The sequence below is a fragment of the Halteromyces radiatus genome (assembly GCF_025201355.1).
Source record: "Halteromyces radiatus strain CBS 162.75 chromosome Unknown BX664scaffold_3, whole genome shotgun sequence".
Taxonomy (NCBI): Eukaryota; Fungi; Mucoromycota; class Mucoromycetes; order Mucorales; family Cunninghamellaceae; genus Halteromyces; species Halteromyces radiatus.
The window spans coordinates 1,831,293-1,854,984 of record NW_026251689.1 but is presented as its reverse complement, the minus strand read 5'-3'; the positions used below and the strand labels follow the sequence as shown (position 1 = coordinate 1,854,984).

At 34.8% G+C, this 23,692-nt stretch overlaps 9 protein-coding genes across 9 annotated transcripts; 6 read left to right on the top strand and 3 right to left on the bottom strand.

Annotated features, from left to right (window-relative positions):
- Nucleotides 1-178: 178 nt before the first annotated feature.
- Nucleotides 179-853, top strand: BX664DRAFT_261263 (Gli-3 product/segment polarity gene cubitus interruptus-like protein; the record flags this gene model as incomplete). Its single annotated transcript, XM_051540670.1, has 4 exons — nucleotides 179-274; nucleotides 362-444; nucleotides 530-570; nucleotides 690-853. 4 exons carry the CDS (start codon nucleotides 179-181, stop codon nucleotides 851-853), a joined length of 384 nt encoding a protein of 127 aa, XP_051401619.1.
- A 508-nt stretch (nucleotides 854-1,361) lies between these two features.
- Nucleotides 1,362-2,203, top strand: BX664DRAFT_357637 (uncharacterized protein; the record flags this gene model as incomplete). Its single annotated transcript, XM_051547973.1, has 5 exons — nucleotides 1,362-1,446; nucleotides 1,537-1,633; nucleotides 1,735-1,818; nucleotides 1,876-2,092; nucleotides 2,194-2,203. The coding sequence occupies exons 1-5, from the start codon at nucleotides 1,414-1,416 to the stop codon at nucleotides 2,201-2,203; spliced, it is 441 nt and encodes a 146-aa protein (XP_051401618.1). The 5' UTR covers nucleotides 1,362-1,413.
- Nucleotides 2,204-2,713: 510 nt separating this feature from the next.
- Nucleotides 2,714-6,317, bottom strand: BX664DRAFT_371963 (uncharacterized protein; the record flags this gene model as incomplete). Its single annotated transcript, XM_051548662.1, has 8 exons — nucleotides 2,714-2,963; nucleotides 3,039-3,528; nucleotides 3,835-4,067; nucleotides 4,170-4,859; nucleotides 4,915-4,916; nucleotides 4,952-5,181; nucleotides 5,278-5,538; nucleotides 6,225-6,317. The coding sequence occupies 8 exons, from the start codon at nucleotides 6,315-6,317 to the stop codon at nucleotides 2,923-2,925; spliced, it is 2,040 nt and encodes a 679-aa protein (XP_051401617.1). The 3' UTR covers nucleotides 2,714-2,922.
- Nucleotides 6,318-7,072: 755 nt separating this feature from the next.
- BX664DRAFT_101709 (HotDog domain-containing protein) lies at nucleotides 7,073-8,945 on the bottom strand. Its single transcript, XM_051539667.1, has 8 exons — nucleotides 8,717-8,945; nucleotides 8,590-8,649; nucleotides 8,407-8,464; nucleotides 8,172-8,299; nucleotides 7,996-8,039; nucleotides 7,827-7,914; nucleotides 7,458-7,741; nucleotides 7,073-7,378 (listed from the first exon to the last, which is right to left on the bottom strand). The coding sequence occupies exons 1-8, from the start codon at nucleotides 8,912-8,914 to the stop codon at nucleotides 7,168-7,170; spliced, it is 1,071 nt and encodes a 356-aa protein (XP_051401616.1). The 5' UTR covers nucleotides 8,915-8,945; the 3' UTR covers nucleotides 7,073-7,167.
- A 1,087-nt stretch (nucleotides 8,946-10,032) lies between these two features.
- On the top strand, nucleotides 10,033-11,538 carry BX664DRAFT_277949 (transaldolase). The gene is made up of 3 exons (XM_051541383.1): nucleotides 10,033-10,165; nucleotides 10,303-10,760; nucleotides 10,876-11,538. The coding sequence occupies exons 1-3, from the start codon at nucleotides 10,102-10,104 to the stop codon at nucleotides 11,314-11,316; spliced, it is 963 nt and encodes a 320-aa protein (XP_051401615.1). The 5' UTR covers nucleotides 10,033-10,101; the 3' UTR covers nucleotides 11,317-11,538.
- A 174-nt stretch (nucleotides 11,539-11,712) lies between these two features.
- BX664DRAFT_384635 (uncharacterized protein) lies at nucleotides 11,713-14,826 on the bottom strand. Its single transcript, XM_051549192.1, has 4 exons — nucleotides 14,154-14,826; nucleotides 13,578-13,952; nucleotides 13,301-13,495; nucleotides 11,713-13,206 (listed from the first exon to the last, which is right to left on the bottom strand). Exons 1-4 carry the CDS (start codon nucleotides 14,764-14,766, stop codon nucleotides 11,813-11,815), a joined length of 2,577 nt encoding a protein of 858 aa, XP_051401614.1. The 5' UTR covers nucleotides 14,767-14,826; the 3' UTR covers nucleotides 11,713-11,812.
- A 408-nt stretch (nucleotides 14,827-15,234) lies between these two features.
- On the top strand, nucleotides 15,235-17,571 carry BX664DRAFT_277944 (coth protein-domain-containing protein; the record flags this gene model as incomplete). Its single annotated transcript, XM_051541382.1, has 5 exons — nucleotides 15,235-15,631; nucleotides 15,774-16,098; nucleotides 16,175-16,230; nucleotides 16,324-16,753; nucleotides 16,840-17,571. 5 exons carry the CDS (start codon nucleotides 15,235-15,237, stop codon nucleotides 17,474-17,476), a joined length of 1,845 nt encoding a protein of 614 aa, XP_051401613.1. The 3' UTR covers nucleotides 17,477-17,571.
- Nucleotides 17,572-18,397: 826 nt separating this feature from the next.
- Nucleotides 18,398-18,983, top strand: BX664DRAFT_329067 (thioredoxin-like protein). The gene is made up of 3 exons (XM_051544715.1): nucleotides 18,398-18,571; nucleotides 18,693-18,799; nucleotides 18,855-18,983. The coding sequence occupies exons 1-3, from the start codon at nucleotides 18,483-18,485 to the stop codon at nucleotides 18,941-18,943; spliced, it is 285 nt and encodes a 94-aa protein (XP_051401612.1). The 5' UTR covers nucleotides 18,398-18,482; the 3' UTR covers nucleotides 18,944-18,983.
- A 510-nt stretch (nucleotides 18,984-19,493) lies between these two features.
- Nucleotides 19,494-22,552, top strand: BX664DRAFT_294722 (tRNA synthetases class I (M)-domain-containing protein). The gene is made up of 7 exons (XM_051542115.1): nucleotides 19,494-19,700; nucleotides 19,802-19,955; nucleotides 20,052-20,210; nucleotides 20,309-20,451; nucleotides 20,540-21,183; nucleotides 21,285-21,623; nucleotides 21,687-22,552. Exons 1-7 carry the CDS (start codon nucleotides 19,519-19,521, stop codon nucleotides 22,409-22,411), a joined length of 2,346 nt encoding a protein of 781 aa, XP_051401611.1. The 5' UTR covers nucleotides 19,494-19,518; the 3' UTR covers nucleotides 22,412-22,552.
- Nucleotides 22,553-23,692: the final 1,140 nt, after the last annotated feature.

Genomic DNA, 23,692 nt, shown 5'->3' with positions numbered 1-23,692 from the left:
CTAGCCAAATCTGGCAGTGATTCAACTACCAAATTGACTAACATTCATTGTATTCCCCCCCCCTTTTTTTTTTTTAAAAAAAAAAGTAGATCCTTTTCCACCATCACAGGAAAAAATCAAGGAAGAAATCGCGCCTATTGCTACGCCTGAAAAGGATGAACAAATGAAAAAATCGAACATGTTTCTTTGTCTTTGGGAAAACTGTGAACAGGAATGGACAACTTTGGAAGCTTTGATAACTCACGTTCGCAATGACCATGTTGCGCAAGGAAAGGTAAATAATAATAATAATGAAAAAAAACCCGGAGAAGTAACATGAGTTCGTTTATATAATCCTTTTTTTTTTGTTTTGATCCCATAGAAATTTTATGTGTGTCGCTGGAAAAATTGTCGTCGAAATCAAAAACCATTTATCAAACGACATAAAATGTATAATCATTTCAGGTAAAGTCATTACTTTTTTTTTTTTTTTTTTTGTTTCCGCAAATGCCTGATGTTCATCATGGATTGTTTTTTTTTTTTATTATAGGACTCATACTGGAGAAAAACCATTCCAATGCGATGATGAAGGTAATCAAAAAAAAAAAGATCATCCATCCTATGGTATTATAATCATCATCCAAGTCATCATGATATTATCATTAATGATGAAAGCGATATTTTATTAAATATATATATATGACTTATAGGTTGTCAAAGACGGTTTTCTCGACTGGATTCACTCGTAACACATAAAAAGGTTCATTCCAACATCCGACCCTTCCAATGCAAAGTACCTGATTGCACCAAAGCTTACTTCCATGCTCGATCTCTAAGAAAACATCTACGTTGTCATACTGTGCCGTCCGGATGATCTAAATTCTCCGTTCCGTCTATACATTCATTTCACTTGATTTCAAGTTATACGCTTTTTTCTTTTGATATCTTTTTTTTTTTTTATGATCATCCATTGAACAATAAATAACGATGATTATGCCGAGAACGAAAAAGTTTTCTTTTCAATTGTCTTTTATTTGATTTTCCATTGGATTCTGTCGCACTTCCCTATATGTCATGCCACATCATTATTGTACGATTTCTTAATCTGTTCAAACGCGTCATCGGGCTTTCCTTTTTGAGACACCATGCTATTGACATCCTTTTTCTTGTCACTTTATCACTAAGAGAGAAGGTGATAATAATAGCATAAGATGACGACAGTACATTGATCATCTTTGAGGAAACATTCATTGGGGCTCTCCATTTCTTTTTTTTTTTTTGGCCTTTACAAAGAAAACCCTGGAGGATAGCGGAAACTGAACTTTGTTTCATGAACATTTGTTATAAAGCAGATTTCCATTTTTTTTTTTCTTTTCTTTTTTTTTTTTTTTCTTTTTTTTGTATTATTCATTCTTTATTATATATACATACATAATGGCTATCGTTGTTCCTTCTGAATATGGTTACGTAAGTACTTTTTGTCAACATTACTAAGATGGAACAAGTGACATACAAATGCAGCCTGATAACCATTTTCTTCTTCTTTTTCATGTTTAGGTTCTTGCTGTGGCGACAGCCAGTGCTTTACAATTATTTTGGTTCGCTCATGGCGTTAATACTGCTAGAAAGGCAGCTGGTGTTCCTTATCCATATCGTAAGTGATTTTACCAATAACAAAAGCTGAAAAGAATGGTTATGAAAACAAACGGCAAAAGGATACGTCTTTCATCGGCTAACATTTTTTCTTTTTTATAGTCTATGCCGAAAAAAGCGAAGCTGAAAAGGATCAAGCCAAACATCTTTTCAACTGTGCTCAGCGTGTACATCAAAACAGTTTAGGTGAGATAAAATAATAATAATAATAAATAGCGACTGACCTCTTTTTCTTTATCTTAGAATCCTTCCCCGTGTTTAGTACCTTATTATTAATTGGTGGTATTAGTCATCCTGAAGTCTCTGCTGGTGCTGGTGCCATCTATCTTGTTGGTCGTGCTGCCTATTCTTCGGGTTATAAGACTGGTGAACCTAAGAAACGAGTCCGTGGTGTCTTTGGTTACATCGGTTTGCTTACCTTGCTTTATACCACCGGTGCCACTATTCACACCTTGTTGAAGTAAATCATCCTACTGGTACTTTTTAGTAGCTAGAACTTCACCTTTTTTTTTTATAATAAAATCTTATCTGTTTAAATCATCCACCATCTTTGATAATTAGAGCTTTATAATTTTTTTTTTTTGTTTATATAATATAAACTCCTGATTGTTCAAGCTTTTGCCTCATTCTTATTCATGTGAATTATGTGTATTTTGTCTTATTCTTGTTTTCTAGTATACATATAATAAAGTCTATTTCATGATAGAGGTATTTTATTTAATAGATGATTAAATAGTCAATGTAGGTAGTAAGGAATGGAATGATACGTGGATCATGTGAAACAAGAAGTGAGATTCAATAAAGACAAGAACAAGACTAATATCTAAAATACAATCCATATTCAAGTGAAAAAAGGGAAAGGAAAGAGGAGAAGATTAAAAATTTCTATTGCCATCCACCATTGTAAAACGATTGCTGCTGTACGAATCCAGTTTGTTGAGGTTGTTGTGGGTTGAATACACTTGGGCCTTGAGGGTTCATATTTTTGAAGACAGCATAAGGATCATTAGCGTCTAACATAATCAAAGGTAAAAAAAAAAAAAAAAAAAAAAAAAAAAAAAGGTGAGATATATGTATATAGCTAATATTCTCTTCGATTGATCAACTTACTGGTTTGTTGTTGGGGGGTCATGTTTTGATTTCCTGTCATCGATGCAAAAACTTGAGCAGGTTGAAGCGATTGGTTGAAACTTCCCGATGATCCTTGATGAGGGAGTTGTCCAACTCCCATGGCTGAATGTTGTGGAGATTGTTGTTGAGATGGACCGTTACCAAAAGGATTGTCAGGTGCTAAAAGAAAAAAAACATATAACGATTACGTTTCGCGATTTCTTATTTCCATTTTCGTATTGTCCTTTATATTTTTGCAAAAAAAAAAAAAAAAAAAAAAAAAAAAAAGAGCTTACTAGAACTTGTCCAATTTCTACCAGTGGGTTGCGGTTTCAAAGTCGACATAGGACTACTTGTAGGTACTAGGGGAGGTGGAAGAACAGATGATACAGGTACATTCATAGCCATTTGAGGTTGGACATTGGATGATAAGAATGGTTGTTGCTGCTGTTGTTGAGGTTGGTTTTGTCCATACAGCGGTTGAGGGTTAAACTGTTGAGATTGTTGTTGTTGCTGGTTGAACGTACCGGGAGAGCGATGAGGCAAAGCAGGCTGAACATGTACAACATTGGTGGTAGGTTGTATTTGAGTGAATGATTGTTGTTGTTGGATTGGCTGGGGAACAGGGCGCTGTTGTTGTGGTGAAGGCGTTGGATTATTACTGGTCCACTGAGATAGTAAGTTAGGATCTACTTGATTCGTTTGTGATAACTGAGGAGTTGGACGTTGTCGAGGGGGAAGAGGAACAGTAGGTTGGTTTTGCTGAGGAGTGTATTGAATTGATTGCTGTTGTTGCTGTAGCTGCTGTTGTTGCAGTTGTTGTTGTTGCAGTTGTTGTTGTTGCAGTTGTTGTTGTTGCAGTTGTTGTTGTTGCAGTTGTTGTTGTTGTAACTGCTGTTGTTGTAATTGTTGTTGTTGTAATTGTTGTTGCTGTAACTGTTGCTGCTGTAGTTGTTGTTGGGAAAGTGAAGCAGGCGATTGTACTACTGTTGGTTGAATTGTTTGTGCAGAAGATCGAGGAGGTGTTGTCATTACAGGCGTCGAATTGCTGTTAGTACGGCTAGTCCATGATCCAGAGACCTGAGTTGGTACCGTTGTATTTGTTGTTGTTGGTGCCGAAGGTCGATTTGCCCAAGCATCATCTTGGAACCCTGTAGAAGAAGTGGTTATAGGTACACTCACCGTTGCTGCACTGGTATTCTGAGTGGATGGAGATACAGGAGATGGTATCAATGGTTCTGTTCGGAGCTGGTTCTTGATCTTATCCATGATTTGCGCGTTCATATCCTTAGGTGCAGAAGTACTTGGTGTTGGTCGACCAGTTCCTAAAAATGCATGTCAATGAAAAAAAAAATGGCAATTAGTGTCCTCTTTTTTTTTTTTTTTTTTTTTTTTTTGTCTTCTTCCTGTTTTTATTTTGATGTTACCACGTCGATGTAAATGTGTTCTTGTGGTGTCATTTTCTTGTAATTGAAGTTGTCTTGCAAATCGTTCATCCTCTTCGATTTGGCGTTGCCGTTGTATTTCAGGGTCAGTTTCATCTACATCATCGTCATCATCTTGTATAAAGCTTGTTGATCCAAAAGTCACTGTCTTTTTGCCCTTTTTACTCACGTTGATTCCACCTTGTTCGTCATCTGAAGGAGGCTCAGCTACTTGCGTTTCCAGATAACGTTGTAATCGTTGTACATGTTTTTCCGTCATACCAAGCAATTTCATTTTGCGATGAGTCAAATTGTCGATATCCTTTTCTCCCAAACCATCCTGTTGAAATGTTGCTGCATATCGAAGTGCACTTTTCGATGGAATATTGATTTTTGTAAAATAGTCGAACCAATTGAATCCATTGTCATTGTCCGTCTTGTTGCTTGTTAAATGGGCCAGAGGGATATTATCGCTTTTGTCTTCCAGTAATCGAGCACCAGTTTCTTGTTCAATGTAGTGCAAATCTTCCGTACACATTTTCTGGACAGGTACATCAATTTTGACACCGTTGATTTTATGAAGTCGAATTTTGCCATTGTTGCACGCCAAAAATTGAGCTTCAACTTTGAATGCACCAGTGCGATCAGTCCATGTTCGTACTTTGGAAGGATCAGGTTTGCCAGTATCATGAGCTTGTTTAGGTCGATCAGGTAAAGAGCGATTGGCGGGGACAGAGATTGAATTGACTGCTTGTTCTGTAGGTAATGTTTTTGCTACTGGTAACTTTGCTGTAGGAGGAAGAGGTGCTGGAATTTGACTTCGTCTGGGAGAAGAAGCTGCTGTAATTTGAGGTGAGTTTGCTGCTGCTGCTGCACGAGCTGCTGCGCGTTTTGCATCTAGTTCTCGCTGTTTGGCTTCTTCTTGCATTTTGCGTCGCCGTTCTGCTTCAGCTTGCCGTGCTCGTTCCTTTTCAAGTTGTTCTTGTTGTTGCTTTTGCTGTTGTAATAATTGTTCCTTTTCCAATCGTTCTTTTTCCCGTTGAGCATCTTCTTCTAATCGTCGTTGACGTGCTGCCTCCGCTTCACGTTCCCTTTGCTGTTGTTGTTCGACTAGTTCTTGTTGTCGTCGAGATTCATTTTCTTCCTTTGCCAAGTCAGCTTCATAGTCTTCTTGGAATTTAACATAGGTAGTAGGTACAATACCAATGCGACCATCTTGATGTTCAACCGTCCACCATTCATTGCTGCTAACATAATCCACAATCAGCACCTGTTCTTGTTCCTTGACTGTCAATTCCTCTTCACCTTGAGCATCGAAATCATACAACACAATGGCCCACCGTGGTTCACATACTGGTTGTTCGGGTTCTAACTCTGGTTCAGGTTCTGGTTTCACAGTTGGTTCAACAATTGCTGGTATAGGAGAAGGAGCTGGAATCGGTATTGATGATGATGATGATGATGCTTGACTACGGTTAGCAATTGATCTTGAGTCGTCTAGTTTGGCCAGGATAGATTTTGCCTCCGATTTTGAAGAAGCTTGAAAATCAAAGATAGAGTTGGAAGAGTCACAAAGTTCAACATGTACATTCTTGCCATCTTGTGTATAGTCAGTAATATCCAAAATTGAGAATTGTCGTACTGGAGATGTTTTGTCCGTTTCACTTCCATAGCAAAACATGCCGTTTCCAATAAGAAGATTTCCTTTGTTTTTCTTCTTCTTTTTCTTATCTACATCATATTCGTGAACTGACCAAGAGACGGCCTCATCATTGGTATTGAGAGAGTGTTGTACGTCAGACTTGTTCTAAAAAAAAAAAAAAAAAAAAAAAAAAGAAGGTAAGCTTGCAGCACAAATGTATCCTGACCATTTATTCCACTTTATATTCCTTACTTACCGATAAAGCAGAAAATACAGAAACAGTAGGTGTCCTTTCATCATAACTATGTGTTGTGTTGTTGGCTTTTGTTTCTTGTTCAGCTGATATCTATTATATCAACCTTTGTCAATAAAGAATTCCTTCCAATTCAATAGTTTCTCCTTATTTTTTTTTTTACCGTTTCAATGTAGTTACTAGGAGCCAAACCAATCTGACCTTCCCTTGATTTCACCAAAAACCAGTCAGGATCATCGTTCTCATAAAGCACCATAATATCATCTTCATGGAATGTAAGTTCTTCTTCTTGTTGAGCTTGGTAGTCGAACATGGCTTTTACAGTACCAATGGGTTCAGCCTATAAGAAATAATGTAATGAAAATGTAAGCTTTTTTTTTCTAAAAAAAAAAAAAAAAAAAAAAGAAAGAAAAAAGGTGATAGTACCTCATCAATATAATTGGAGGGAATAAGACCAATAGAACCAATTTGATCCAAAGTAGCAGTTTTCAATTGAGCTTTCCACCAGTCAGGATCATCGTTTTCGAGAATATAAAGGATATCGTCTTCTTTAAAAGTAAGTTCTTCATCCGATTGTGGCTCATAATCGTATAGCGCCTTGCAGATGGTGATGTACTTCATTATATGTTGAGAGTAATTACGGGTTGGGGGAATAAAAATTAAACCTTCGAAAAGAAAAAATAAGAAATAAATGTAATGGAATACAAGGTGTCGTTACACGAGTAGAATATAACCAACAATAAGCGATGAAGGTAATAAGTTCAGTAAACAACAATAATAATAATAAAAAAAAAGAAGAAGAAGAAAAAAAAAAAAAAGAATGGAGTAAAGAACGAAGGGAAGGAAAAAAAAAACGATAGGAGAAAGGGAAGACGAAAAAAGAAAAATCTGGCCTCCAACTAAAAAAAAAAAAAAAAATGAAGCCCTATGCCAAATATGGACAGCGAGCGGAAGGTTGCCTGAAGAATTAAGTCAAACTATTAAGTATTAATTCAAAAAAAAAAAAAAAGAGTTGCTTTATTAGATAAAATGAATAAAAAGGTCTATAATTGCGTATATATTAATAAAAAAAAAATCTATGTAGAGTATAAAAAGTGAGGGAAAATCTAAAGTTTGCTGGCATTCTCGGAAACACCAGTTGATATATCCAAATCCGATTTACTTTGTTGAAGTCGTCGACGTTGTTCCTTCTTTGACAGGCGAATGATTCCTTCTTGTGCAGTCGTAGCAACCAATATTCCATCACGAGTATAAATACGACCAAAAGATGTACCACGACCTTCTGAAGAACAAGGACTATGCATATCATGTAACAACCTTTACAATAAACAAATAAATAAATAAAATAAATTGAATGATCCATTACACTTCCTATATATGTGATTATTTATCTTACCATTCATCTGCTCTACAAGGATGATGGAACCAAATAGAATGATCTAATGAAGCCATCATACCGATATTACTAATGCCAAGACCATTTGCATAAACTGCTGTAGCCAAAATACCAGCATCTGATGCATAAGCAATAATACCAGCATGAACTTTTGGATCATCACTTTCTACTAATTCTCGAGTTTTGAACCATCTTTGAGAATTTGATCTGGGTTCTACATCACCACGAATCATATCTACAGGATCATCTTCATATATTGTATCCTTATAAAGTACAGCTTGCGTCTATGAATACACCAAAAAAAAAAAAAAAAAGAATTGGTTGTTTAGTTTTTTACGATGATGATGACGATGATGATGATAGACTTACTTCCGCCAGACGTTTTTCCATCATATCTTTGACAACTGGTGGTATATCCTTTACTTGAGTTAAAAATCGTCGTGTGCGTTCATCTTCACTATGATATGTAAATAGAATAAAGTCAATAAAACAATAGGTATTTTTTTTTAAAAAAACAAAGAGATATAAATGAATTTACCTCAATAAAGATTCAGGGTCAGGGACATCATTTGGCATTGGGGTCTAAAGAAAAAGAAACAATCAAGAATTAGAATACCGAAGTAAATGGATTTCTTTAAAAATGAACACACAATAAATAGCTTAACCCATGATTTTCATTGTCTTTAGAACAAAAAGGAAAATTCTAATACTTACAAAATGTTGGGCATTGACAGCATTACTAATGGTCGAGAAACTACAACTACAAACAAAGATGGGTTTTCCTCGTTGAGTGGCTGTAACAAATCTTGTTGAAAAGGATCGGCCTTCACGAAGTCGCTGAACTAGAAATATCATAACCAATAAAAAGAAAGAAGGGGTAATAATAAAAAAAAATAACGATCATGAGCTAAATGAATTTTCCTTTTTTTTTTTTTTTTTTTTTTTTTACCATTGTATATAACAGGAATATCAACATCACCAGCCAAGATAAAATAACTATGGAGAGACTAAAAGAAAAAAAAAAAAGAAAGGATAGAAGAATTTCAATATCAACAAATAACAACAAGCTACTTTGATATTCCATATATGGTATTTGATCTTAGTCATACAGAGAAAACCAAATAATACTTACATGAATGTGAAAGTTGTCAGGGACGGTATACCAGGCAGCACGAAGGGCTTGAGCAACAATCTATAAAATAAAATTAAGCATAAAATTAATCGTCATTATCATCATCATTCAAGTGATATTAACATACACAACCTCCAAACACTCCACGACTTCCAACTGGTTGCCAGAGTTCTTTTGACATGTAGAGATTGACATCGACTTCTTGTACATCAATAGTATTGATCATTTTTTTCGAGAAACCTTCATAGTCGCTTTGTCTCAGTAAATCCTGATGTTGACGTTGATCATCAAATGACTTTGCAGCTGGGAAATATGATGTAGGCATGGTATTTAAAAAGAGATAAGGGAAATAGAAAGAAGTAAACAAAAAAAAAAAAGGAAAGAAATTTAAGAAATTCATTTTTTGGACTCATTGTTTTTTTATTTCAAATATTCATATTCCGCACAGGCAACCTTTTGGGCGTAGTCCCAATAAGATATTAATTGTTAAATTGATGATAGTAAAATGATCATAAGTGATAGTAAGTTGATGATAATAATGTGACAATGAGAGCATGATTATATTTGATTGAATAATGATGATTTGATTATATGATTTGATTGAATAATGATGAGTTGTATATATTTGATTGTATGATCATATTTGATTGCATGATGATGACTATGATTTGATGGAATGATTATCGACGACTATGGAAAATATTGAGGATATGGGAGTTGATGAAAACGAAGACAATAAATGATTTTATTAAAGAAGAAGAAATGATACATTTCATAGTTGTCATCGATACTACCAGTAATACAATATGGTTACGATGAATATTTAAAATTGAACATTTGCATATACTGTTCAACTAAATTTTTCTATCCATCAATCAGTGTAAATGGGTGGACTTTTATCGGCTGTGAATGAAAAGGTTCATGATTTGTTTCAGACAGTTCATTGGAAGATATGATATTGGTAAGCATTCGCGTTTTATTTTGCACAATGTCTCGCTTGACTAAGCGATATATAATCATGATCATGATCATCCATCCATATCTTTTTAGGTGTTTTGCGTATATTATTATCGTTAACCTTTGATATACCTCTTTACAGTGTTTTATGATACCCTCTTAGTAACAGTCTGTCTTTTTTAACTTTATTAAAAAAAAAAAAAAAAAAGGAAAAAAAAATAAACTCAAATAATATAGTGTATAAATCAATTCTTGATTCACCATTCCTAATTTTTATAGAAGAAATAAGGTAGCATTCATCAATGAACTTTTACGTCATATACTTTAAGCAAGATTATTAGTGCCATCGATAAAAAATCTCGTATTCCGGAGTTAAATCAGCGAATCATTGAAAGGATTTGTAACCCCAATGATGTAAATAAACCGTCTGGGACAAAATCTCCCCCCTTGACTATAAAAATTGTTGGGTTCCTCTTTTTTTTCTTTTTTTTTTTTCCTTTTTTTTTCTTTTCTTCTTCTTCTAGTTTATATCTAAAACTGTTTCGTTCTTCTATCATGTCTGTTCTCGATCAAATTAAGCAATTCACTACTATTGTTGCTGACTCTGGTGACTTTGAAAGTAAGTATATACATATTTGAGAGGGTTGCTTTGCAAAAAAAAAAAAAAAAAAAAAGACGTGTTTTAAGTAACAATGAAGGTGGATGAGAAAAACATTATTGTATTATTACTGACTCACTTTATATTTCTTGATATAGCCATTGCTCAATACAAACCTCAAGATGCCACTACGAATCCTTCATTGATTTTGGCTGCTTCTCAAAAGCCTCAATATTCTGCTTTGATTGATGAAGCTGTTGCTTATGCCAAGGCCAAAGGTGGATCAGCCGAAGCCCAACTTGATGCTGCTACTGATAAGTTGTTGGTAAACTTTGGTAAGGAAATCCTCAAGATTGTGCCTGGTCGTGTTTCTACCGAAGTGGATGCCCGTTTGTCTTTTAACAAAGAAGCTACTATTGCTAAGGCCTTATCTTTGATCGAATTATACAAGTCTGAAGGTATTGACAAGGAAAGAGTTTTGATCAAGATCGCTTCTACTTGGGAAGGTATTCAAGCTGCCTCTGTTTTGGAAAAGGAACATGGTATCCATTGTAACTTGACCTTGTTGTTCGGATTTCCTCAAGCTGTTGCTTGTGCTGAAGCCAACGTCACTTTGGTAAGCAGGAAAAAAAAAAAAAAAAAGAGGGGAGACACAAAAAGGGTACTTTTTTTTTTAAAAAAAAGAGAGAAGTTTATTTTGACTGATCATTATCATCATTATCATTATATAGATTTCTCCTTTCGTTGGTCGTATTTTGGATTGGTACAAGAAGGCCACTGGTGAAACTTATGATGCTGCCTCCGATCCCGGTGTTGTATCAGTAACCAAGATCTACAACTACTACAAGCAATATGGTTACAAGACTATTGTGATGGGTGCTTCTTTCCGTAATACTGGTGAAATCGAACAATTGGCTGGTTGTGATTACTTGACTATCTCTCCTGCTCTCTTGGCTGAATTGCAAAAGGATAACAAGACTTTGGAACGCAAGCTCTCTCCTGACAATGCCGTTTCTTTGGAAAAGGTTAGTTACTTTAACGATGAAAAGGCCTTCCGTTGGGAAATGAACCAAGATGCTATGGCCACCGAAAAGTTGTCCGAAGGTATCCGAAACTTTGCAAAGGATGGTGTCAAATTGGAATCTCTCTTGAAGGAAAAACTTGCTCTGTAGATATTCTTTGTCCATTTCTTCTTTGGTTTGTACTTCCACGCGCACACATACATATATCTCTCTTTTTTTTTTTTTATCTCTTTACTACATTCTATTTTATTTCCACACAAACACACACATACACACAACCTTATCTATAGTCAAATTCAATAAAGTCAAAACTTTGTATGATGAAAACGGGAAAATATCGGACTTGAACTTCTGCTTATATTGTTGGGGACCAAAAAAAAAAAAAAAAAAAAAAAAAAAAGGAAAAGAAAGAAAGAATAAAATGGGTTTTATTATTCACAAGATATATAATAAAGATGATACATCATAAAGTACACTAAACAAATTTGTAATCAAACATAAAGAAGGTATCCAGTACCTCGATAAAAAAATACATAAAAAAAAAAAAAAAAAGATAAAATATATTGTAGTCAAGACTAACTAGGTTGTCTAAATGGATGAATGAACTCCTGATTGGATCTGGATTCGATTGCTGCTACTGTTATTGTTATTGTTGTTGTTCCAAAAACGTAAATGTATCTCCAGATTGATATAATGGATCATTCAGCATTTCATTCCAAAAGTAAACTGTATCTTCCCATCCTAATAATCCATAACCTGGTCCATGCCCTTGCTGACCGGATCCTTGTCGTATTGTTGATGGTAAATAGGATGATCCTGGTGTTGCTGCCACCGTAAGAGCACAAGCATTGTCGCAACCTTCCAATTGATGATTTTCTGATGTTGTTGAAGGACTGATATTAGAGGATGATCCTATAGGTAAATACAACGATCCTGTTGGCAGTTCTTCTAAATGACTTCGTTGTTGTTGTTGTATCACATCAGGTGGTTGTAAAAATAATAGTCCAGGTACATCTGTGTTGAACGTACGCTGCATGCTATCACCATGATGATGACGGTGATGTTGTTGTTGACGTTGCAGTTGCTGATGTGGTTGACGAGAAAGAATATATTTTGATTTTGAAGGTACTGTTGTTGGATGATGATTTTTTAAAAAGAGTTTGAGTTGCTGTCGTACATTTTTCAACGATGCCGTAGGTGGATGATAAATGTCGTGCTTCTTTGATGCCGTCAGTAATTTGATCATACATTCACGTATCTGTTGAGCAGGATGTGCTTGAAAAGAAAGTATCAAGAGTTGCGCACATGTTTCAAATACTGTCACCATCAATTCGTGAGGTAAAGATGACGTTGATGCTTGATCCATAGTAGGGGTGATAATAGTGGCAGTAGTATGGTTCATGGCTAGTAAGGCATCATAATTATCCACCATGACAATCACATCACCTAGTACTTGTTGTAATCGAGCAGCAATAGCAGGGTCAGTAGGGTCCACCATAAAACATCGATCCTTCGATTTGTTGCTATTGTCGTTATCATCATCATCATCATCTAAAACCGGCATAGGAATCAAATCTTCTTGATACTTTCTTTTTCCACAGGTCAATGTCGGGTGGAGAAAGTGAAAATGCACACGATAAAGATGATAGGAAGTTTCAATCACATATAGTTGCAAGTCGGTCCAGAGATGTCGGTGTTGTTGGATGAATCGATCAAAATCATCTAATACTGTTTGTAATCTTGTTTCTACATTGTCGATAGAGCGTAGAATGGTCAAGAATTCCGAGCCTTCAAAGGTAGACTCTTCCGTCCTGAGACCAAATATGTTGAAGTAAGGTTTTGGGAGACAAGCGTACAAGATACCACTAAAATGAACTACGACTGCATTGGTGTAGGCACATTCAATGCGAGAAGCCGTGCGTTCAAGATCATCAATATTGTTGTGAAGCATGTCATGCTGGCATGATTGAGATTCGTATATATTCATAGGTGGGAATGATCGATTATTTGCAACTAATGAGTCCATTATACTAGATCCCACTAACATTATATAAAAAGAATATATTAGGAAATGCTCTACTAATCCATCTTTTTTTTTTTTTTTTTTTTTTTTGTTCTTTCTTTTATGACTTACTTTCCATACATCCATGAGTTGTTGCTTGGAAGGCTGACCAAGAGGACATGTTGACAAGTTCTTTTTCTATTGGATTTGCTGCTTTAAAGGTGTTATCCCATAAACCGAGTTGAGTTCCCATCAAATAAGAGGTTGCTAGTAAACTCATACCAATTTTTGGATATCCCCATATAACTTCGAATAGTGATAGGATAACTAAGGGAAATAATAATAATAATAAAGTAAGTATTTGTTATACTTATAATGATGAAGGTAGTGATATTTATACTGTAAGTACCTGTTGCTTGATAATCACTGGCGGAGGGCTTCGCAGGTAAATTTTCTATTAACGTAAATGCATAGGTCAAAAAGGGATTTCTGTTGGTTTGAGTAGAGCATTCCCATAGATACATTGGTACACCTTGTAACACCCTTGATAGAGACTGAGCAACTCCATAGATAACGGACAAAAGGAGAGGATTGGCAGTATCAGACCAGTAATCATTGATAAGTTGAGTTTTGTTGATATGAATTGAAAGAGGATATACACGGTAAAAGTCATTGATCAAATTCATGGCTTGTTCAGGAGGAAGTGATTTCAAAGGATTAGAGTCAGAGAGCGTAATAGTCGGTATCATTAGTGGGGGAGGAGTAGAATAAAGTGATGCCAAATCTAGGGTTGCAATCAATCTTGGAAGTCGTTGATTTGTTGATGATGACGTTGAAGATAACGATGATGATGATGATGATGATGATGAAGATAATGATGATGATGATGATGATGATGACGGTGATGATGATGATGATGATGATGATGATGATGATGATGATGATGACGATGATGATGATGATTTATTGTTGTCGTTGTTATCACAGTCATTGGTGGTGGAAAATCCATAATCCTTATCAGTCATTTGGAACATATAGAGAGCCAGAGAAGGAACAGTAAAAGTTTTCAAGTGTAACCGACTGCATCGTCTAAGTAGAGTATTGACCGCCAAAGTTGTCCACCATGTCGAAATATATTGTAAACTGTTGAATTTCAGCCTAGGTCGTTCTGGTAGACGATAGGAAACATGAGAGAATCGTTTACGAATTGCCAGACCACGTTGTATGTAAAACATATGCAGAGATTCAAAGTAGGTTCGCAGGAATGGATACTCTTGAAGAGCTTCTTTTGATAATACCCACCATTCATTGTCAACAAAGAATCTAGCAGCTACAGTTGAAGTCGAAACCATGTTGTTGATTTTCTTGTTATTACCACCATGTTCAAAGATGAATTCCCTAATAGCAAGTTGATGTGTATTGCGATATTTTGTTTTTCCATGAAACACAGCATTCTTGGGAGGTCGTCCTAATGTACCTTGAAGAGGATATATACAATTATTTTTGTCCGTTTTTGCGCAGCGAGTACAAGGTTCCTTTTTATCACATTTTACTTTTCTCGTTCGACAAGGTAAACAGCTTGACCGACGTTGTTGCATAAATGAATGTATAATATATGAATATATATTTATTAAAAGAAGTAAAAAAAAAAACCTGACAAAAAAAAAAAAATCAATGAGAATCCAAAATGGCGGGAAAGAATTAAATTAGTCGTACAGCGGGGTTAAGCCATATTTGATAAATTGAAAAATGTACATTGTCAAAATTGAGATGATCATCGAAAAGTATAATTATTTGCCTTTCTGTTATTATATTATTATTCATCGTGATGATTTGGGCGTAAGACCATGAAAAGAACCTAAAGAAATATCCTTTTATCATTTACGGAATATCAAGAAATCGAAGAACAAATCTCTATTCGGTTCCCAAGCTCATTCTCATCACTGATTGGCTGCGAAATAGTACTTAGTCAGTTCTTGGATTTCCTTCTTGATGGTCTATGAAAATAATATATAAATAAACAGATGATGATTCCTTTTTATCCTCTTTCTTTTCAATAATAACAAATGAAACATCCTTTGCTCAATAAATATATGAGGTATCTTCTGTACTTATACCTGATATTCCAAGTAACTCCTATCATCGCTGCTGAAAATGGTAATACGCGTTATGCTGTCATCGCATTTCCAAGTTCTGAACAAAAAGCGGGTGTCAATATCAATGGTCAATGGTACACTCTACAATCCAGTACTGACCAACCTCAACTATTTGAAGGCTCAGCACCATTTGGACAAACTTATCAATATGGACTATTTACTGATCAACATGAAAATGATATTATCGAGCATTATCAAAGAACTTTGGCTCAAGGAACAACTAATACTGGCAATGAATTTTTCAATAGATCTCAAACGTTGTACAATGTGCCTCCTTTACCCCAAGTCTATCATCCCATTTATCCTCGTAAGTAACCGGGCGTTTAATAATATAAACATTTTGGATCTGGATTAATTTTTCTTTTTCCTTTTTTTTTTTTTTTTTTTTTTTCTTTATTCCTTTCTTTCGTTCTTTTTTTTTTTTTTTTTTTTTTTTTTTTTTTTATCAGCTCTCTTTAGTCCCTTCAATCAATCCAATGAAATAGCCACTTTACTGTTGACTTGTAACTCTACAGGGTTTGCCGCCATATTGGCGAATCCTAAAGATAAACATGATCCCACGCGTTGTGATTCAGTATCATATATCTCTCATGATACTGCTCTCAAGTTTTCCATGGCTGGTCTCAAGAATAGTGGAAAATCAACAAAAGAATTCGCCAAGCAATCTTACAAACTTAGTATCAATGAATTTGTTCCAAAGGATACAGATGCTCAATATTTTTATGGAAGAACTACTATCAAACTTCGTGCTCATGAAACAGATGTCACATTTATGTAAGTTTTTCTTCTTTATTTTTGTTTCCCAGTTTTAATACTTGATATTCTTTGACTTTTTTTTTTTTTTTTTTAGGCGAGAGAAACTCATGTTGGATCTACTTGGTGCTTCTGGAGCTGCTACTTTGGGAGGTAAAATATTTTATGAGGAAAAGAAAAATGATTGATGACATCCCTCATATATTCTTTTTCTTCTTCTTCTTCTTCTTCTTCTTTTGTTCATAGGAAGTTTTGTTCGTTTATTTGTCAACAATGAACCTCAAGGATTATATTTAATGATTGATGATGCCACCACATCCACTATCAATAATATGCTTCATGCAGGCGACTACACAACGAAAACAGGACCAACTTATAAAGGCAATGCCCTGACTGTACAACAAGAAGGCAATTTGGTATATAAAGGAGATGATCTTAACTTATATGATGATTCTATTTACAAATTGGAAGACAAAGGACGTAATTATGAACCCAAACTGAACAAGGCAAACGAGAAACAGCCTTTGGTGGACTTTATGCGACAATTGAGTACAATTCAACCAGAACAGGCAACAGATGCACAACATCAAGGAAGTTATTCTACTTTGTTGGATGAAAAACATACATTGATTCATTTGTGTTATTCATTTCTATCAGGCAGTTGGGATGGTGTTTGGTAAAGTACAAAAAGATATGATGAAGGGAAAAAAAAAAGGTATATAGATGATATCTGACATGACTTTGTATCTTCCATATAAATAGGCATCAAGCAAGTAATTACTATTTGAATCAAGACCCTACCCGAAATCAATGGACTTTGATCAGTTATGACTTTGATGAAACATTTGGACTTGGAGCACCAGCACACTTTGTCAATACACCTTGGCAAAACTTTACACAACCTGGCACTCAACGACCATTGGTGGAAGGTTTATTGAACTCTCCTTATTGGGCTTCCGAATTTGAAACGATGCTACGTACGATTGTGAAGCGATTGTTCAAGGTCAGTGTATTGGAACCACGATTAGAAGCATGGAGACTGATGTTACGTGATGATGTGATTTTTGACTTGGGATTGAACCGATCATCACCTGGTATTCAAACTACATGGACGCCTTGGAATTTTGAAACCAACATCAACGCAACTGACGGACAAAATATTGGGGTATTGGAATGGATTCGTATCCGATCATCATCTTTACAACAACAATTACAATTCACAGAAGAAGACGATCTACCTCCTCTTGGACCTTATACTGATGGAAAACAATGGGACCAAGATAGGGATGGAGTAAAACCCGCGAAGGACAAATCCGCAAGTGGTGCTGCTCGTCACGTCAAAAGCTTGAATAGTATAGTTTTAGCATTAGTTATTATTGGCCAATTCCTGGTCGTATAATATATAGGTTTTATTATTTTTATATTATTATGATTTTTATTATGATTTTTATTATTATCATATGATTAGAATAAAAAAGAAGATTTCTCCATTTCTTTTTTTTTTTTTTTCTTAATCTATAAATACAAAAGAAAAACTATATATGATATCAATTAAAATTCAAGAAAATGATTAGCTTTATGTTCTGTTCAAATTTTACCGATGATGATGACTTTTGAGCGAGAAAGGTAAAGACAAACGTTTGCTCCCAAGCTTGTAATGCAGGTTGAAAAAATGGAATGGATTTTTTCACTTTACAGCCAAAAATTTCGAACTCCTCAGCCAAAGTTTGGCTGTAAAAATGAATCGTCGAGGGGTTGTCAGGCGATTTTTGGAAAAATTGATGAAATCATTTTAGTATTTATTGCACATTATCTGGCAGGATAAGTGATAAAATGGAATTAGATGATATTAGGCTACTTTTTTGAGAGGAATTCAATGGTGGTAATTATATGGGATGATGATCATTATTGGATGAGGGATGACAATATTGGCATTTATTTTTTTAATTTACTCCATAAATTGGAAGACAAAGATATAAATTGTTATTAAGATTATTGAAAGAGAATGGCTTCATCTATGTTCAGTCCAAATTTGATAGACTGATGATCAGTTTTAAGTCAGTTATGAAAGCACAAAGAGATACATACTACTCCACGTGATGTTCCAGAATAAAGTGTAATGGTTCAAATGCTTATAAAAAAGTCAAAGAGAGATCAGTGAAGTAAAAAGTAGATGAATCAATAAATAAAAAAGACGATGAGTAGGTAAAATAGTCCTCTCTTTGGATTATTTTACCTACTTAATACTGTGCCAACATAATGTCAGTCGGTGTTTATATTATATTGGTGTGACTTTTTCAAAATAGAGGGAGAGGAGAGAGGGGTTCACCTCTTTTTGTTTTTTCCCTTCCCATTTTGTTTTTGTTTTCCTTCACTTACAATTTATTAATAATATATTAGTGATCATGTCCATTCTCAAGTCTCAACTCAGTAAAGGTTTGAAGGAACTACGTGTTCAATTCTGTCAAACTTCTCCTTCAAGCAATGGTCTTCGGTAAGCAAAGAAAAATATGACACAAAGAGGATTCAGCATTGAAGAAAAAAAAAAAAAAACAAAGGTTACCATCCGTTCTTGTTTGAAAACTCGTTTTTAACTCAACTATTATTATTAACAGGGAATACATCGCCAAAAACTATACCTCCATCAAGCAAGTCAATCCTGAATTACCTATTCTTATTCGAGAAGCTAGTGGAGCTGAAGCCCGTGTCTTTGCTCGTTTTGGTAAATACAAGAAATATTTTGGATTGTCAATTGGCTGAAACATTTTATTTTATAGATAAAGGTGTTGAACACAAAGTTGTGTTGCAAAATGCTTCATCCCAAGAAATTGAAAAGGCTTTGGAACAACTTGTAAAATCTGCTTAGACGATACACACACACACATATATATATATATATATATATATATATTATATATATATACACCTCTCACATACACATATACTTCACCCCTTACGTTTATATCAAAACACTCGATTGCTTTGTTTTGAACATCTTTGTATCACATTTTGAATAGTCTTTCTTCTTTTTTTTACTCTTTACTGGTTTTTTCATCCTTTTGCCTCTCACAGATAGGTTATTTTAGATCATTCCCTTACAAATAAAGCTCTATTATATATATGTAGATATCGTTTTTTTTTTAATCATGAACAATATATTAGTGATCGTATGTGGCGTATTGGATCATATGATCTTTCTTACTTTTCTAGTAATAATAACTTGTCAACTCTATGTATGAGTCAGAAAGTGAAATGATGTTTGGTTAAAGAATTCAGATGAGCAGATCATTTTCAAGTGATTTGATTGGTGGCTTACAAAAGTCAAAAAATAATATAAAAAAACATTTCCCCCTTCCTTTTTTTCTTCTTTTTTTTCTTTTTTTTTTTTTTTTTCTTTTCACTCTCCTTTTTTTTTTCCATATTCTACCGACAACAATAATAATGGTACGACCTCTCAATGTGACAGTGCCAAAACTGGTACCTTCTCAACGACATTATGCCAACTTTTTGAAGTTACTCATTGCTGCTGAAATTGCTAGTGTCAAAATCAACCAAATCCCAGGAGATACCTTGACCGTATTATTTGACGACATTACTATCCATGATCCCAATGTAGCGGTTAGGTATAGTGATAAAAAAAAGAGAGGAGAAGGAAGAAAAAGTATAATATCTCATTTGACTTGTTTTCCGATACTCACTCAACTTGTCTTTGTTTTAAAAATAGATATATTTTGGATGCTACTACCTTTAATCTTGAAACCAATTTTGCAATTGAAAAGGAATCTACTGTATTTGGCCCATTGATCAACAAGAAGAAGTACGACAGTACTCTCAAGGATATCAACCAATTTATGGAACAATACGATATCTTTACTCATGTAATGAATGATTCAAGTTACTCTTTTTTTTTATGTGAATTACTTTATATTAACGTCATGTCGCTCTTCTTTTTTTTTTTAATTGTATCATACTAGTCTGACAAATTGACTGCGGTAGACGCTATTTATTATGGATCTTTATATGAAACTTTGTCTGATATTGAGGCTGCCAAATATCCAAAGGTGGCTGCATGGGCTCATCTCGCTTCTCAAACCTCTGCTGTCAAGGCTGCTTTAGACATTTTGGGTCAACAGGTAAATTATCACCACTATGAAACAAACAAACAAAAAAAAAAAAAAAAGAAAAGAAAATATATATGAATAATGTTCTGATAATAATTTTTACGGATTAGATTCAAACCAAGGCTCCCAAGAGGAAACATCAAACTACTGAAAAGAAGACTGTGGAAGTATCTCCTTTGGGGGATTTAAATCCTGCAACACAGAAGCTCAATGATCAAGTGGTGTTCAAACCTTTACCTGAAGGTCAAAAAGTGTAAGTAGGATCGGTTAGTTTTTTTTTTTTTAAAAAAAAAAAAAAAGATGGCTGTGAATTCATTGCTCTTCTTTTTACGTCAATATAGAACTCCTGTTGAAGGCGAACGAAACATTTTGATCACTTCAGCACTTCCTTATGTCAATAACATTCCTCATTTGGGCAACATCGTAGGATCAACATTGAGTGCAGATGTCTATGCAAGATACTGTCGGTTACGTGGCTATAACACTCTTTATATCTGTGGTACTGACGAATATGGAACAGCTACGGAAACCAAGGCTCTGGAGGAAGGTGTGTCATGTCAAGCTCTTTGTGACAAGTACAATGCAGTACATACTAGTGTGTACAAATGGTTTGATCTTTCTTTTGATAAGTTTGGACGCACAACTACTGAAAAACAAACTCAAATTACTCAAGATATCTTCAAAAAGGTGAATGATAATGGCTATGTAATTCAAGATTCTATGACTCAACTATTCTGTGAACAATGTCAACGCTTTTTGGCTGATCGTTATGTGGAAGGTATCTGTCCCAATTGTCAATATGTAGATGCACGTGGTGATCAATGTGATGCTTGTGGTCGTCTTCTCAATGCTACTGAATTAATCCAACCTCGCTGTAAATTGGATGGTAATTCTCCTGTTACTAAGGATTCCCGACATTTGTTTTTGGATTTGGGCAAATTGCAAGATGGAATTGAAGAGTTCAACAACAGATCCAACGTTGAAGGTAAGGAAGAAATACATTTTTCCATATATCAAGTGATACACATTGAGATACTAATTCTTTTCTTTTTCATTATCATCATCATTATCATTATGATGATGTAGGCAAATGGTCTGCTAACGGTATCAATATTACTGGATCTTGGTTGAAGGAAGGTCTTCGTCCTCGTTGTATTACTCGTGATTTGAAATGGGGCACCTCTGTACCACTGGAAGGTTTTGAAAATAAGGTATTTTATGTATGGTTTGATGCTTGTATTGGTTACCCAAGTATTACCGCCAATTATACTGATGACTGGGAAAAATGGTGGAAGAATCCAAAGAACGTTCATCTCTATCAATTCATGGGTAAAGACAATGTACCTTTCCATTCTGTTATCTTCCCTGGAACTCAATTGGCTACAAAGGAAGACTGGACTATGGTACATCATATCAGCACTACAGGTAGATATATTATTTATTTATTAGAATAACTATGGATTGACATTGATTTTTTTTTTTTTTTAGAATACTTGAATTACGAAGGAGGAAAATTCAGTAAATCACGAAACGTGGGAGTCTTTGGTACCAACGCAGAAGAAACTGGCATTCCTCCATCTGTATGGCGTTATTACTTGTTATCTGGTCGACCTGAAACTAATGATTCGATGTTCACATGGAACGAATTTATCACCAAAAACAATGCAGAATTACTCAACAATCTTGGCAACTTTGTCAACCGTGCTATCAAGTTTGTGTTGGCCAAATATGATGGCGTCCTTCCTGCTGCAACTGAAACACCTTTGAATGGCGAACTTGAAGTCAAGTTGGTGAAGGATGTGAATGAATTGTTGGCACAATATGTGGATCAATTGGAACAAGTCAAGTTACGTGCAGGTCTTGCGACAGCGATGGCAATTTCGGCTCGTGGCAACCAATATCTTCAGGAATCCAATTTGAGCAATGGATTGTACAATGATCAACGTCCTCAATGCAATGCGGTAGTGACTACGGCGCTTAACTTGATTTATATTCTTTCGTCATTGATTTATCCATACATGCCCGCTACCTCTGACAGTATCTCTCGACAAATCAATGCTCCTCTTCGCACGATCCCTGATACCTTTTCTTATGATCTTCATGGTGGTCACAAGCTCAATGGTGCTGAATACCTGTTTACAAGAATTGATGAAAAGATGGAACAAGTTTGGAAAGCGAAATATGGTGGTAGCAAGAATGATGAAGGCAAATAGAATAGGATAGCATAGAATAGGTTTAGACGATCTTTTATTATATCACTATTAGTTATTTAGTTTGATGATGTATATTTGTATTGTAAATACGTTGGTATATGAACAAAGCAATGAAATTGAAATAAAATATATTTATATAAATATCGTGGGATTTATCTCCTGTTTTGGTTTATTAGACTAATCATTGATTACCTTTAGAGGATTGGTAGTGGGAAGGACGGTATGAAATCATGGATCACTGGTCGGTTCGGGAAACAATCAATCAAGAGAGACATTACTCCATAATGATCATTCTTTCTTTTTTTTTTTTTTTTCTCACCGTAGCTCATATAAAAAGTACGTATCGTATAGAAAAAAAGAAAGAAAGAAAAAAGGTAAGTTCATTGCCCTGAATCACCTGTCAAACTTTGATTACATGCCAAGGAAATCATTTTCTACTACTTTTAGCTCACTTTATTCTTTCCAAAAACAAGCAAAATGTCTCTTTTCCTCCGTTTTTCTTCCTATAATCTATTGTTAATCCTTTTGAATAAAAAATTCATGTTGTTCAAATGACATCAATGTGATCATAGATAACACAACAATAAAGATGGCTTTTTTTTTATTTTTACTTTAAGAGGAACAAACTATTTTGTAATGACTAAGCAAGAATCCATGCATCTATATAAAAAACAACATAGATAGTCTTTACTATGAGGTTGAACTCAAGGAAAAAAAAAAAAAAAAAAGAGATGACTGAGAAAAAAAAAGTGATGTGATATGTGTTCCTTCCCCCCCTTTTTTTGGGTTTGATCTTTTTGTATGATGATGATGATAATAATAAAAGTAACTGCAGCACTTCTTTTTTTTCCTTTTCCGATGAAATCCGTTAAAAAGGACAAAGCATCATTGGTCTTTGATTCAAGTTATCTTTCAACATAGTATAAAGTAGCTTATCAATAATGCTTTGATGATGATGATGATGATAAGAAAGAGATAATGATTTTTTTTAATTCATGCCTATTGTTATTTTACCATGATGATTGTAAATCTGGATTATCTTTACTGTATATTTAAATATATATATATATATGTGTGTGTGTGTGGAAAGTCAAGTGAGGGCACAGACCGGAAGTGTGTGATACAAGATATGATTGGTGAAGCAAAACGGATACAAAAATTTATATACATTTAAAAAGGGAGGGGAACCCACTCCCCCCATGCGTGGTTTGGAATCTATTACGCACATTGTACCACTTTATATATGTTGCATCTAAAACATTTTTTGGGTTAAGTGTTTGC